General features: G+C 37.8%; 1 protein-coding gene across 11 annotated transcripts; it reads left to right on the forward strand.

The window, feature by feature from the left end:
- The first annotated feature begins 309 nt into the window (after window positions 1-309).
- LOC120457392 (dynamin) lies at window positions 310-14,107 on the forward strand. Of its 11 annotated transcripts, none has more exons than XM_039644956.2 (17): window positions 310-327; window positions 973-1,288; window positions 2,682-2,755; window positions 2,826-3,582; window positions 3,650-3,766; window positions 3,825-4,053; window positions 4,118-4,275; window positions 4,334-4,440; window positions 5,043-5,236; window positions 6,749-6,868; window positions 7,289-7,300; window positions 8,111-8,116; window positions 9,295-9,498; window positions 9,570-9,663; window positions 9,726-9,865; window positions 9,934-10,076; window positions 13,180-14,107. In XM_039644956.2, exons 2-17 carry the CDS (start codon window positions 1,143-1,145, stop codon window positions 13,328-13,330), a joined length of 2,652 nt encoding a protein of 883 aa, XP_039500890.1. In that variant the 5' UTR covers window positions 310-327; window positions 973-1,142; the 3' UTR covers window positions 13,331-14,107. The 11 variants fall into 11 exon arrangements, with proteins under 11 accessions (XP_039500890.1, XP_039500885.1, XP_039500894.1 ...); XM_039644951.2 differs by lacking the exon at window positions 310-327 and adding an exon at window positions 335-412; XM_039644960.2 differs by lacking the exons at window positions 310-327; window positions 13,180-14,107 and adding exons at window positions 335-412; window positions 11,376-12,898.
- The last annotated feature ends 55 nt before the right edge of the window (window positions 14,108-14,162 follow it).

Below are 14,162 nucleotides of genomic sequence, written 5' to 3' on the forward strand. Positions count from 1 at the left end.
AAAGCTGTTAGTATTATATATATTTTTCCATTTGGGTATGCGCAGTGGAGCTGTACATTTAATTCAATTAATAGATACCAAACACTTGAAAGTTAATACAACCCAATCAGCTGTTTTTGATAGTTGCGATAGTGGGCGACCTTGCGCTTGAATTGTTATCGATAGCGGATTCAGCACTGGCGCCAACACCTCACGATAAGTATTAAGCTCAGCACTAAGCTTTGGCATATCGAACTATTCGATATATCGATGTATCGCCGCGAGTGGCGAGTGATTTACCCAGCCCTATCAATTATACCAAAAAATCAGACCAGGCCAGCTTATCGGGTACAGATTGATTACTTACTTGCATCTCTAGTTTTAGTCGAAAAAATCCATTGAAACGATTTGGAAGCGGAGTGTGGTGATAGTCGTCAGTTTGCACAATAAGAAGAATATTTGTTTAAAAGACCAAAGCCCAAATTGTTGATGAGTTTCTGCAGTGCGCTTTTTGTGGCGATAAACAACATGACATCCACACTAACACAACACTCTTACGCCTGAGAAATAAGTGACAATTGGAAAAGTCGATGATAGTTTCGTTTGGGAGTATATATACAAATTCTTTTTTGTGTAAATGTCGATAAACACTTTTGCTTGCAACCCAACAATCATACCCACCTTTACCTCTTCGCGATTCCAATGAGTTTCGCTATATCGCCATTATAATCAGAAGAAGCATGAAAGGTTATTGTGGTGGTACATACCATATATCGGGTTAATCGTGTGGGAGAATGAGTAACTCATGAGTGCTCTCCAATAACGATTTCTGTTTGCAATTCGCTTCTTTTCTTTTCCCCCCATTTTTTCAATTTTCTGTGTGGATAAATTTTTTTTTTTTTATAATCTATACGGCTATATACATGTTGTGTATGAAAAGGAAAGTGATGGAACGCATGAAAGTATTTATAATGCAGTAATTGTAATTTGCAGAGGAGTGTGCAGTGCAGAGAAGCCAGCGATACAAGGAAACAACAAAAGAAAAACAAGAGGGGGAGCAGGAGAACACGGAAACAAAATACGAGTTGGGATCGACGTTCGATCTGATTCTGATCTGAGTATCTAATCTTATCTAATTGTGTGGGAAATCCGACCTCGCCGCAATGGATAATTTAATAACAATTGTAAACAAGCTGCAAGATGCGTTCACATCGCTCGGCGTCCACATGCAATTGGATCTGCCGCAGATCGCGGTGGTCGGTGGCCAATCAGCTGGCAAGAGTTCCGTTTTGGAGAACTTCGTGGGCAAGTGAGTATCCCCAACGCCTTATCACCATATCACCATACCCCAATATCATACTACTATCATATCACCCTATCAGTACCCAAAATATCTAGCCTATATTTTGATTGATAATGGACCTGAAGGCCTCCTTCGCCTGCAGCGAATCGATTTTTCTGCAAGCCAAGTTTTCTGTGAAAAGTAGCCCTTCTATTTCTATAATTTCTCGATTTAATGGGGAGCTCAACTAAACGTTGCTGAAAAACTATGACTAATCGCTGATAACACTCACTTTCAGCAGTTTTTCGTTGTTTATCAACAATCAATAATTGCAGTGTTTGAAACAAGTGTATCTGCCCATTATGACCAAACCATATCAGTGGTCTTAACTTAATTATAATGATAACAAAATATATCTTCCGCCTGCACAAAGCTGTTGAAAATTCCAAAAACACCACGGCTCGGGAATTTTCACCAGTGGATTCAAGAACACCCATTTCCAAATTGTTAAACAGAAATCTAAATTGTGTGTATCAATGCGATTTCTTGTGTTTGTATCTATAAGCCTGCGCTGTCTCTCATTTTTCTTTGTTAGTGTCCACTCTAAATACAAACATAACGAAAACAAAGACTTACGCCCCAAAAAGTGCAGATAAGGCCAATGATAGTACGGCCGAGTTTTAAGTTTTCCCCACTTTTACGTCCGATTTGTAATTGACTCAGTAACTCAGATTCTATATGACTTTCCATGTTTACTTTCGAAAATCGTTGAAAAAGTTTGACCTCTTTTCAAGTTGATTTACTTATTTTCCTCGGCTAGCAAAGGAGTGCTCGAAGAAAGAACATTAATCAATATGCCCATTCATGTATTTACAAACTGCATTAAACCATGTAAAGTTTGTGCTTACATAAGCCCACTATGTTCAAAATAGTCCAGATAGATTTCGCATGCGCCGTGGTTTATATGTATGTATGTATGTACATGTGTATGCATGTATGTATGTCAATTAGGGTGGTTCACCCGCCCACCTGGCACACTGAGCCATCGGAGGAAACGAGAGAGGCAGCCGCCACCCACGGCCACCAGGCCAAAGTTTTAATGTCACGGAATATTAAGGCTTCTATTAACTAGGTAGTACAAACAGGATGCAGGTGACCAAACGGGTCGAAATGCCCCATTTCCCACTTGATTTATTAGCTTGGCTATCCAATACCTCTTCATTACTTACTTAGGGGTATTAAACAATTCGTCTTGGTGCCAAAAACCTTGAGGAGCCGACCAAAATACCCATATTAAAACACAACAGTTTTGGTGTCCTGAAGTCGCTTAGGAAATAGTAGGCTTAGGCACAATAGTAATTCTCAAACATATTCTTATATAATTCCATTATTAAATACAAAATGTATTCCTATTTCACAGAGATTTCTTGCCGCGTGGCTCTGGTATCGTGACTCGGAGGCCGCTAATCTTGCAACTGATCAATGGAGTTACCGGTAAGCCAAGCCTTCGATATCATTTAGCAGCTCTATTTTAAAGCCATTTTCCATTTTCCATTTGTTGCAGAATATGGAGAGTTCCTTCACATCAAAGGCAAGAAGTTCTCCAGCTTCGATGAGATCAGAAAAGAAATCGAAGATGAAACGGATCGTGTGACCGGTAGTAACAAAGGCATTTCAAACATTCCAATTAATTTGCGCGTCTACTCGCCGCACGTACTCAATCTAACCCTGATCGATTTGCCCGGTCTGACAAAGGTGGCCATTGGCGATCAGCCGGTGGATATTGAGCAGCAAATTAAGCAGATGATATTCCAATTTATTCGCAAAGAGACTTGTTTAATTCTGGCTGTGACCCCGGCCAATACCGATCTGGCCAACTCGGATGCCCTCAAGCTGGCCAAGGAGGTGGATCCACAGGGTGTGCGGACCATTGGCGTTATAACCAAGCTGGATCTGATGGACGAGGGCACCGATGCACGCGACATTCTGGAGAACAAGCTGCTTCCGCTGCGCCGTGGCTACATTGGTGTGGTGAATAGATCCCAGAAGGATATCGAGGGACGCAAGGATATCCACCAGGCGTTGGCCGCCGAGCGCAAGTTCTTCTTGAGCCATCCCTCCTACCGGCACATGGCCGACCGTCTCGGCACCCCCTACTTGCAGCGCGTCCTCAACCAACAACTAACCAACCACATCAGGGACACGTTACCTGGCCTGCGGGATAAGTTGCAGAAACAGATGCTCACCCTGGAGAAGGAGGTGGAGGAGTTTAAGCACTTTCAGCCAGGCGATGCCAGCATCAAAACAAAAGCTATGCTCCAGTAAGTGCAGAAATGGATTGCAGTTTTTGTATCGATTGATTAACATGGTGTATTCATATTCCTACAGAATGATTCAGCAGCTGCAATCAGACTTCGAGCGAACTATTGAGGGCAGCGGCTCAGCTTTGGTGAACACAAATGAGCTCTCAGGTGGCGCCAAGATCAATCGCATTTTCCACGAACGGTAGGTGTCTGGTATTTTTGAAACCCCTTAACCTTTTGATAACATCTCGTTGCTTCAGTCTGCGCTTTGAGATTGTTAAGATGGCTTGTGATGAAAAGGAACTGCGACGAGAGATCTCATTTGCAATTCGAAATATCCACGGTATTCGCGTTGGCCTCTTCACACCCGACATGGCGTTCGAGGCGATTGTCAAGCGGCAGATAGCTCTGCTCAAGGAGCCGGTTATCAAGTGTGTCGATCTAGTCGTACAGGAACTTTCTGTGGTTGTGCGCATGTGCACAGCTAAAGTAAGTTAGCTAATTTGCTGCACCGAGCTTTACACTCATTTTAAATTGTTATATCTTTGTACAGATGAGTCGATACCCACGTCTGCGTGAGGAGACCGAACGTATTATCACAACACATGTGCGCCAACGCGAGCACAGCTGCAAGGAACAGATCCTTCTGCTCATTGACTTTGAGCTGGCCTACATGAACACCAACCATGAGGACTTCATTGGTTTTGCCAAGTACGTATTTGGCTATTTGGAAGAGCATGTGGATAACTAAACCTTTGTCTCATTTTAGCGCTCAAAATAAATCAGAGAATGCCAACAAAACTGGCACTCGTCAGCTGGGCAACCAAGTCATTCGAAAGGGTCACATGGTCATCCAGAATCTTGGTATCATGAAAGGTATGTAGTACTCGCTTTCTTTCAAGTTCACCCTATGATTCTCAATCAACTGACTATAACTTTGATTGGGACAATATCCTTATAAATGGTGACAGAATGCTTTGTTAGAAATTTAGTTCCCGGCGTTTCCAAAATGAAAGTGCGTTTAGATTTGTCACCGCTTGGTGGCGGGACATTTTTAACCTCTTATAATTTGTATTTTTTATGTGAATATTGTCTTTGTCATTGAAAGATATAAAATTAGGACGATCTGGACCGCTAAACGTACGATTTTTCAGTCCCTCTACAGGTATTATCATGTTTTCTGTTGCTCTTGCTTTGCGTTCTTTGGACTGCATGTTTTACTTTCAATCATTCTTGAATCACACGAATCAAACACGATTGTTGACAATCATGGGCACCAAGTATGTATCCGTCATGTGCAAAGGATCCTTAGGTACAAGCTCCAGCTTAGCTAACAAAATTGTATATGGTTACTTCTTGAAGAGGTGAAGTTTATGAGCGTTGCATCTACTGACCCAAAAACTGTTGCGTTTCTCATTATGAGCCCCAATAATAATAAGTTTTGGACCTGTATTGATTTTCGCATGTGTGTCTTGCAGGTGGATCGCGTCCCTATTGGTTTGTGCTGACATCCGAGAGCATCTCCTGGTATAAGGACGAGGATGAGAAGGAGAAGAAGTTTATGCTGCCGTTGGATGGTTTAAAATTGCGTGATATTGAGCAGGGATTTATGTCAATGTCTAGACGTGTTACATTTGCTTTATTTAGTCCCGATGGACGTAATGTTTATAAGGTTAGTAATTTTTGTTAACATACAAAAAAATGAATTTTAAATGATTTCAGAAAACAAAAACCAGAGAAAAACTTTTAAATCAAAATAACTAAACAAACAAAACAAAAGCAATTTTTGAAGATATTTTTACGCAAAATATTTCAAATCTTCATTATATTACCCCAATTTGAATCCTTTGGTTAAAATAGTCGGGCAAGAGATCAATTAATTATTTTTTTGTATAATATAAAAATTACTATGTTTTTATCAACATTTAAGTCGAACTAAAGGAAAAGGAGCTTGCCGCGTCGTAAACTCCTTTTGCCTTTTGATTTCGTGATGCTATTAGCTTAAGAAGTTCACGGCTCTATTCGATTCACAATGAATCGCGCAAAAAGTAGTCATCCATCATTATCTAACCTCTCGATTGTATTCAAGCTAATAATACTTCCTAGAAACTTTGTCGCAACCAGGCTAAAGCTCAGGATATATTCTTGTGATTTATACTGGCTGTCCAAGGTTAAAGGACGGGACTCTCCCCGATTTCCATCGAAAATGCTTTATTCTGTGTAGTTCTTTAAAAGCTTTGAACTTTTTGCCGAAGACGAGGTTTCCGATAGCACTAACAGCATGAGAAGCTAATCCTTAGTGGATGCAATGGGTGTAAGCTATAGCTATCTATTTCCTTCCTTTTCGGGACTTTTAGGAGGTTGTTTCCTTCCAACTCATTGTAAACCAGTCGATCTTTCATCCAGTTTCCCTCATTTATGCCAGCAATTTCCTTGTTGCCTTTAAATACTTTGCTAGGCGGCTAGTTTACACGCAACATAACCACTCAACCAACAGTTTTGCTCAGTGTAAAGTCTAACCACATAAAACCTCACTTAATACACAGATTAAACGCTTAGTTTTAAGGCGCCAACGTTTTTTTTATATTTATAAGTAACTGCAAGCAATACTTGAAACGTGTGAACATTTAAAAAAGTATTTTTTGAGATTATATAACGCGTTTTCAGCAAGGCATCGCTCTGCACGGACTGCGAAATCCTGGATTGAAATGAACTGATGGTCTGATTTAATGAATAACCTTAATAACATCTTACTGGATGTTTCTGGCTAGCTCGCTCAATTTCCTTAATTTATAACCCATTTTGTTGTCATTGCCAGCATGGCTACTTTCATCTACAATTTTAGCTTTTATTTCGAGTTTTGCGAACCTTTTTCAACTAAACGATGAAGCCTCCTCTCTTCTGTGAGTCCGTCCGCATTGAAAACAGGATCTCGGGAGCTGGGAAGTTTGCCACATCCTCGTTCGCCTTCAAGGATCTTCAAGGCAGTAGTTTCTTTACTATGTATATGTAGTAAATTCAGGACCACAAGAGTGAACATGGGTTTAGGACAAAAGCGAAGCGTACCAACTAAATCACCAACTTCCAGATCTGATTATCAATTGAATGTAGTACCATAGGCTAAGCAAAGTGCTGTTGTATCAAAAATGTTTCATTCTCTGCCTTCGAACACCCGGTATTCTAGGACTACAAACAACTGGAGCTGTCGTGCGAGACCGTGGAGGATGTGGAGTCCTGGAAAGCTTCCTTCCTGCGAGCTGGTGTTTATCCCGAAAAGCAGGAGACTCAGGAAAATGGCGATGAGGTGCGTACACAGAAACCAGTAATCCCCGCACATATATTCACCTGCCTCCTCAGGCTAAACTCTACACTAATTGGATTTAGAAAAAAAGCCCTAAATGAACTAGTGGCCCTATAGAAATATTATCCCGCTTGAAAAGTGTACTAGGCCTTTGGTGGTAAATTTGAACCATATATGGTTTAATCATATATCATATTCGATAGCATTCTGATGCTAAACATAGCATCTCGCTTTGTTTAAAAGCTGAGAGCTTTAAGGTTGGGTTTTATATGTCCTTGCCTAAAGATATTTCCACTTTAATTGAAAACAATTCCGAATACTACATTATCTATATATTTATATATCTTTGTTTCCGCTGTTTCATTGACCAAATCAACAAATAACTCGCAATATTGATGCTTTATGTATGTATTCGTCATCCAGGAAGGACAAGAGGTTTGTTAATCTTTGCAACTTTTCGGCTAATATACATACATATATTATTTAGTATACTCATCAATTAAATGTCGTATAAATGTATGCGATTTTGAATACTAATAACTAATACATCATTTTAACATCCCTTCGATCATTTTTCTTTCCTTTAATTTTTGCTGTTTCATTTTTAAAGTCTGGTGAGGTATTTCAGCCGTATTAGACACAAATTGTTTATATTTGAAGCAAAAAAAATCGAAATTTAATATAATCAAATTTCTTACTAATATATTAACTGCGGCCTTAAATGCCATCACATTAAACCAAATCATATGAGCCAAAAAAGATCTATGAAGCAGTGTATTCCTTAAATGCTAGGACACCTCAAAATTAAATGATAGAACACCTCGAAATCTGAAGATGGTGTAACCCCTTAAATGGTTAAAGGTGCGATTGATTACCACATCACAAGCCGAGTGATCTAAAATGGTTATGAATATAAATCGGATAACTTTGCAAAAGAGCTTACCCTAAAAATCCTAGGAATATTCAATAATGCAATTGGATTCATTCTACTCGGGCTGTGATGCATTTCTATTCATTAGCCAAAGTTGTAGTTTGTCGGTCTTCCATCTCGTTTATTTAACTAACTTAGAATTACTGATTAAGATAGTCGGCAGTTCGACTATGGCATTTTAACTGGTTTCTTATAACAATTGTGAACATGTTGTTCTCTTCTATTTTTCCGCCACCTACCGAACAAAAAACGACCAATCTCTGAAACGCCAAAATACACACAAAATTAATCATTTCTTCCGGTTGGTTATTTAGCAAAAAGTATGTTGATTTCAATTGTTTATATTGCGTTGATTCTTTTCCTTAAGTAATTGTTGCATTTGCTCACAATCTAATTATTCATTTATACCCGCTACTCGTGCCATTACTCATTATTATCAAAACCTATGGAAGTTGTAGTCATGTCCGTTTTTCTGAATGTCGAAATTTAGAAATCGATAAATGCTAACTAGTTGGGCTTAAACGGACTAAATGTAGCGGGTATCACGTAGTCGGATACTCGGCTATATCGTTTCTCTTTGATTTCAATCAATTTCTCGATGACTTGTCTTCGATTTAAGTAAATACGAGTTATACATAGATATATGTAGGGTTTATGTACATACACTATAACTATGCAGTTTTACTTAAATTCGACGGTCGTCAAGAGAGCATGCACTTTGACCTTTTCATGTTAATTTGTATTATACTTTACTATTGGATTCATTTATTTCACTCAACGTTTTTTAAATATTGAAACGCATGCCACTCGAACTGTTTAAAATTGAGAGTTCGAAATCGCAATCACATTTATGTAATGAGTTATATAAGTTTCGGAAGATAAGGGCTTAGAAAATGTGCAAATGTTGGATTTTCAATCTCTCAAAAGTTTTATTGCTTGGCGAGGTTTTTAATAATTGCAATAACCCCAAATATTTAGAATCAAAAGAGGTGGCATCACCAAAGTAAATAACCAACTAAACTCAGCTTTTTATTTAAGTTAATGTACAAATATTTTGGAAAAATACAAGATCAGTGGTTTCGAAATAAAATATTCTAGATATTGAAAAAGACTGTTGAGGGGTTACGCCACCCTGGAAAAAATTTGTAAAGGTTTTGTAAACCTTTTTACGAGTGATGCAGTCATTTACTTCAAGACTTTTACTTTTGTTTCCTCCGCCGCCAGCAAATTTACAATACATGCATGTTTTCCTCTTTCTTTTTTTTTGTGAGTTCTTGGAGTGTGGGAAGTGGGTGAAGGGTATCTTATAGTCGGACCCCCTCGACTGCAGCGTTCTTTCTCGTTTTTATGTGCACGATTCAGTTGGTTATTTTGGTTTCAAATACCTATTGGGTTGGTTATTAGGTTTTTACATACCTATGCACTCTATAAAATTACCAACAATCATTTATGGACTATCAATATCCCACAACCCAACCCCTATACGAATACTAAACAGTCGGCCAGCGAGGAGAGTTCCACCGATCCACAGCTAGAGCGGCAGGTCGAGACCATCCGTAATCTTGTTGACTCCTACATGAAGATCGTTACGAAGACCACCCGTGACATGGTGCCCAAAGCAATTATGATGCTCATCATCAACAATGCCAAGGACTTTATCAATGGCGAACTGCTGGCACATCTCTACGCGTCCGGGGATCAGGTAATCCAAATACTAGCTATTTATCCCAGAAGATGTGGCAGAGTATTATAACTATATCATTTGTTTTACAGTCCCAGATGATGGAGGAGTCGGCTGAATCGGCCACACGGCGAGAGGAGATGCTGCGCATGTACCGTGCTTGCAAGGATGCATTACAGATCATAGGTGAGTACCAACATATATATATATAATATATTTCTTAAATATTTATCCTTTCAATATTCAAGGCGACGTATCAATGGCCACCGTGTCCTCGCCATTGCCTCCGCCGGTTAAGAACGATTGGCTGCCCAGCGGCTTGGACAACCCACGTCTTTCTCCTCCAAGTCCAGGCGGCGTCAGAGGAAAGCCAGGACCTCCCGCACAGGTAGAACCAGTTCTTCATTTATTACCAAATAGAGTAGCAAGCAAGTCAATGTGTGTGTTTCCTTGCAGAGCTCCTTGGGTGGACGGAACCCACCATTGCCACCAGCTACAGGTCGCCCAGCGCCAGCGATTCCGAATCGCCCAGGAGGTGGGGCACCACCACTACCCGGCGGTCGTCCCGGAGGAGCTCTTCCCCCACCAATGCTCCCATCGTGAGTACACTCTTATCCTCTATCTAATTTAAAAGCCATAAGTGGATCATTATGCAAGGGGCTATTTGTAAAGCCACAGTATCGATGTGACTGCTTTCATATAAACATCTTCTTTAAAGATTTAAATTTATCTAAATCTGTGTGCTCAATAATGATCCATGTATCAGGGGTGTCACAGAAATCCTTACCAATATGGGAAAGCACGAGAAACCAAAATGGTCGCATTGCTACAGAAAAATACGAACAACTTGACTGCTTGAAATAGTTGAATTGGTATTTTGTTTATTTATACAAAAGCTTAAATAATGCTTTTTATGATGCAACATATCTGGAACTTCTAAGCTCTTGCTCATAAATAAATGCCTTAAACATAACTAATGCGTAGTGAGTGAGATGGTATTCATGATCAGCAACACAGTGAACGTAGATACAAACAAGATTTTAAGCCATTTGAATAATCTAAGCTTCAGAGTAACTTGCTTACTTTTCCAATTAGATTTAAAGATAATTTAAAGTTCATCGAACGAGATTTTTGTGGCACCTCTGTGTATTTAAGTTGTATTTTTAAATTCGTAATCGACAGTTGCGACCTCTTTTTATCTACTGTGTTTGCTGTTTTAAAATAACTAAAAGTTAGGTTTTTTTGTGAATAATACAAGTGAATCTCGACAAAAGACGAGTATTCACTCTATCATTATCCAACGTGACTTCGCCTAGGTATTACATGCAAATGGGTATCGAAAAAGCAAAATCAATGTAGATTTGGGAAGATGTAGAAACTACGTACCTCACTTATGTTTTTAATGTTTACTAACTAAAATCACAAATGTTGAAATACTAATTTTTAACATAAATCTAAAATCTAACCGATGTTGCTAATCAGAAATTCAACTTATTTTATAGAAATTATGATTTCAACTGGGAATATTTTTTAATTAACCAGTAAGGAAGAAAATAATGTTTGAAAATGTGGCACTGCGAAAATTGAAGAGACAGTTCAAGAGAAACGAAAATTCAAGCAAAGTGATTTCTGTGAAACCCCGTTCCGAATAAATCTTTTTCGAATATTCCAGTCATTTTTGAGGATAAGTGTTAAATTTAAGTTGAATAATAATGTGCTTGGACCAGATCTCCTGAACAAACTTAATAAAACTCTTTTGTTGTCTCTTTTTTCTCTTTCTATGTGAAACGATAAAAACGCAAACACTATTAAATCACACACACACACTCCACCACACAACACCAACTCGAAAATAACAATAAAAATAAAATTATTTTTAAACCAATTAATACGTACAGGCGTCGTTAAATTGTTGTTAGCGTCGAGAGACAAGAGACATCTATGTATCTAGGGGATGAATCCGCAAAAAGTAGCTTGCTGACGATTTAACCAACCACAAACAATACCCAAACAAAGAATTCTACTTTCAACAATTGTAATTTGATATTATTCCGGCAAAATCCAGAAATCAACAACGATGGGAAATCGATACATTTGAATCGCTTGCGTATTATTGTAGTCATATATATATAATCTGAAGCGTTGAAACTGATATAAATTCGTAATATGTGAAAAGCAACTAGTCGAGATGCACATGATTTCTTTAATTCCATAAGATGTTTTTCGTAATGTCTACTTTCCTGTGTAGATATATACAATATATACATATGTGTACAAATGTATGTGCATTTGTTCGTGCATGTCTAATTAATTATTATTATTATTTGATTAATTAATTAATTGATTAATTGAGTACTCGATGTTCCCCCCATTATCAACGGCATACGCTCAAAAGTTATGTAAACTATTTGTACGGGCAGATGCTTAGTGACGATATTAACCAATGATCTTAATTATATAGCTAACTATTAATAAATAGCTTTCGTTAACTGCATTGTGTTGTTGTTGATGTTAAAACTATAAAACCCAATTAAATTAGAAAATGTTAGGTAACGCAGCGTTGAGAACATTTCAAGTCAGTCACAAAGTATTTCCTTGAACTTAAAGCAAACTAAACTAAACTAACAAATTAACAACTAAAATCGAACTAACTAAATACTAAATTACCCCTTCCATTTAACGGAAATGCACACTGCAAATACATATTGGGATTCAGATTACATAATTAAGTAGGACTTGCTTTTGCTTTTCGCTATATCGTAATCATACTATAATTTGTTCGCCATCAAATTCGATTAATTTCTGTAAGAAAAATGTTATATTCCCCATCCGGATTCTCGGATTTGTGGAATCATCAGCTGTCCCGTTTCCAAGAAACGATTAAGTTACAGGATTAAGTTAACGCTTATTTGTATTGTCCATTCCTCTTCGTATTTGTATGTTGGCTTTTGCCTAAGTTTTGGTCAGATCAGAAGTCGAGTTACTGATTTGAATTCGATGAAAGCAGTTTTTTTTGATTGCGAAATTAGCAGAGATTTTGTTGAGTGACTTGTATCGATTCCCAGGAACATACAAAAAAAAAATTATTTACCACAATTATATGTATAACCATAATTATAGCCAATGTCATAAAAGATTTTTTTTTTTAAATTGACACTAAACCGATTTTTTGTCACGACAACCCCTAAAAATATCTATATACATATATATATATATATATACAAAATACGTGTTTCCAATATTTTTATGTACAATGTATTATTTATAATGTTGATTACAAATATATAAGTCATGAAAATACTCTTGTGACTTACTCAAATGGATTGTGACGATGGAAATATGCAGCAAATTAAATTACATATGACCAGTTTACGTATACACAAATAAAGTGCATAAATAAATACATAAATTGTTCGTATTACATAAGTGTGTATTGCTTACTGGCGGGGTATATATTACCTATTACCCATTGCTTTATGTTTGGTGTGTATCTAGAAGTCGATACCTGTGCTGATGTATGTACATAAATGGCGAAGTCAAAGTCGAAGTTGGGTAATGCTAGAGTGATCATCGGTTTATGCAAACTGCAACAGATCGGAATGTTTTGAATTAAGATGTATGCATAACTAGAGGCTATGAAGGTTCGATTCAAGCATTTCAGTTACCCAAAACTAAATAATCCACCCTTGTTCATTTTCAAAGCCGTGTCTCCGGAGCTGTCGGCGGCGCCATCGTCCAGCAATCGGGAGCCAATCGCTATGTGCCGGAGAGTATGCGTGGACAGGTTAACCAGGCGGTGGGCCAGGCAGCCATCAATGAGTTGTCCAATGCCTTCAGTTCGCGATTCAAGTAATGCCCCCTCAAGCGCTGAGCACAGTATGCTCATATACATATACATATATATATATATGAGTTTGCAAATTATTTACAAAAAGTTAGAGCAGCCGGCACGCGCGCCCCTGATATCATATCATTTTTTATCAAAGATGTATCATCACCACCGCACCCAAATCGAAGATGGCAATGTGTGTCTTGTGTTTGGTTTGAAAATTTGAGTCTATGGAAAAATTCAAAACGGTGTGCTTACGTGATCTTTGGTTAATTCTACATTCAAATTAGTGCTTTCGAATCGATTTCATCGTGGATAACATTTACTTCTTAAAGTATATTTAAAAGTGAAATAATAAAATTTATTTTCTAAAACGAGTATTTATATGTAAAACACTGCTAGCTTCATAGTTTTCGTTTACGGAGGGTATTATATGATATTTGAATCGCAGTGAAAGATTGATCGCAGGCGGATTGAGTGCAGGAATGCAATAAAGCCAGTATTTTTTTAAAGCTCAAATGAAACCGAAGAAATATCTAAAAAGAAAATCGTTAATTGCAATGTTACAATGCTTCTACATTGATGGTAAAATTCTAACTATGTACTCACTCTAAACCTTGTATCAACTATCCTCAGAGCAATGAATTATATACGAACACATATTATTTAGCATCGATATGTGCGCAAGAAATTATACAAAACCTATTCAATGATAAATATTGTGTGTGTTAAGGTTATGGTCTTTAACGATTCTTGTTTATAGACGTTTGTTAATAAGAAAATAAAGAAAAATAAATTATTCGCGCTGCCTTTAATTAGTTGGATTCTTTTGGTAAGCAATCGTGGTTTATCTGAA

The sequence above is a fragment of the Drosophila santomea genome, chromosome X (genome assembly GCF_016746245.2).
Source record: "Drosophila santomea strain STO CAGO 1482 chromosome X, Prin_Dsan_1.1, whole genome shotgun sequence".
In the NCBI taxonomy this organism is placed as follows: domain Eukaryota; kingdom Metazoa; phylum Arthropoda; class Insecta; order Diptera; family Drosophilidae; genus Drosophila; species Drosophila santomea.

Bases quoted from the DNA above. Each gene is read 5' to 3' on its own strand.
- LOC120457392 (XM_039644956.2), top strand. From the start codon at position 1,143: ATGGATAATTTAATAACAATTGTAAACAAGCTGCAAGATGCGTTCACA. The intron at 4,054-4,117 runs GTAAGTTAGCTA...ATCTTTGTACAG, and splicing joins TGCGCATGTGCACAGCTAAA to ATGAGTCGATACCCACGTCT. The intron at 4,276-4,333 runs GTACGTATTTGG...GTCTCATTTTAG, and splicing joins GACTTCATTGGTTTTGCCAA to CGCTCAAAATAAATCAGAGA.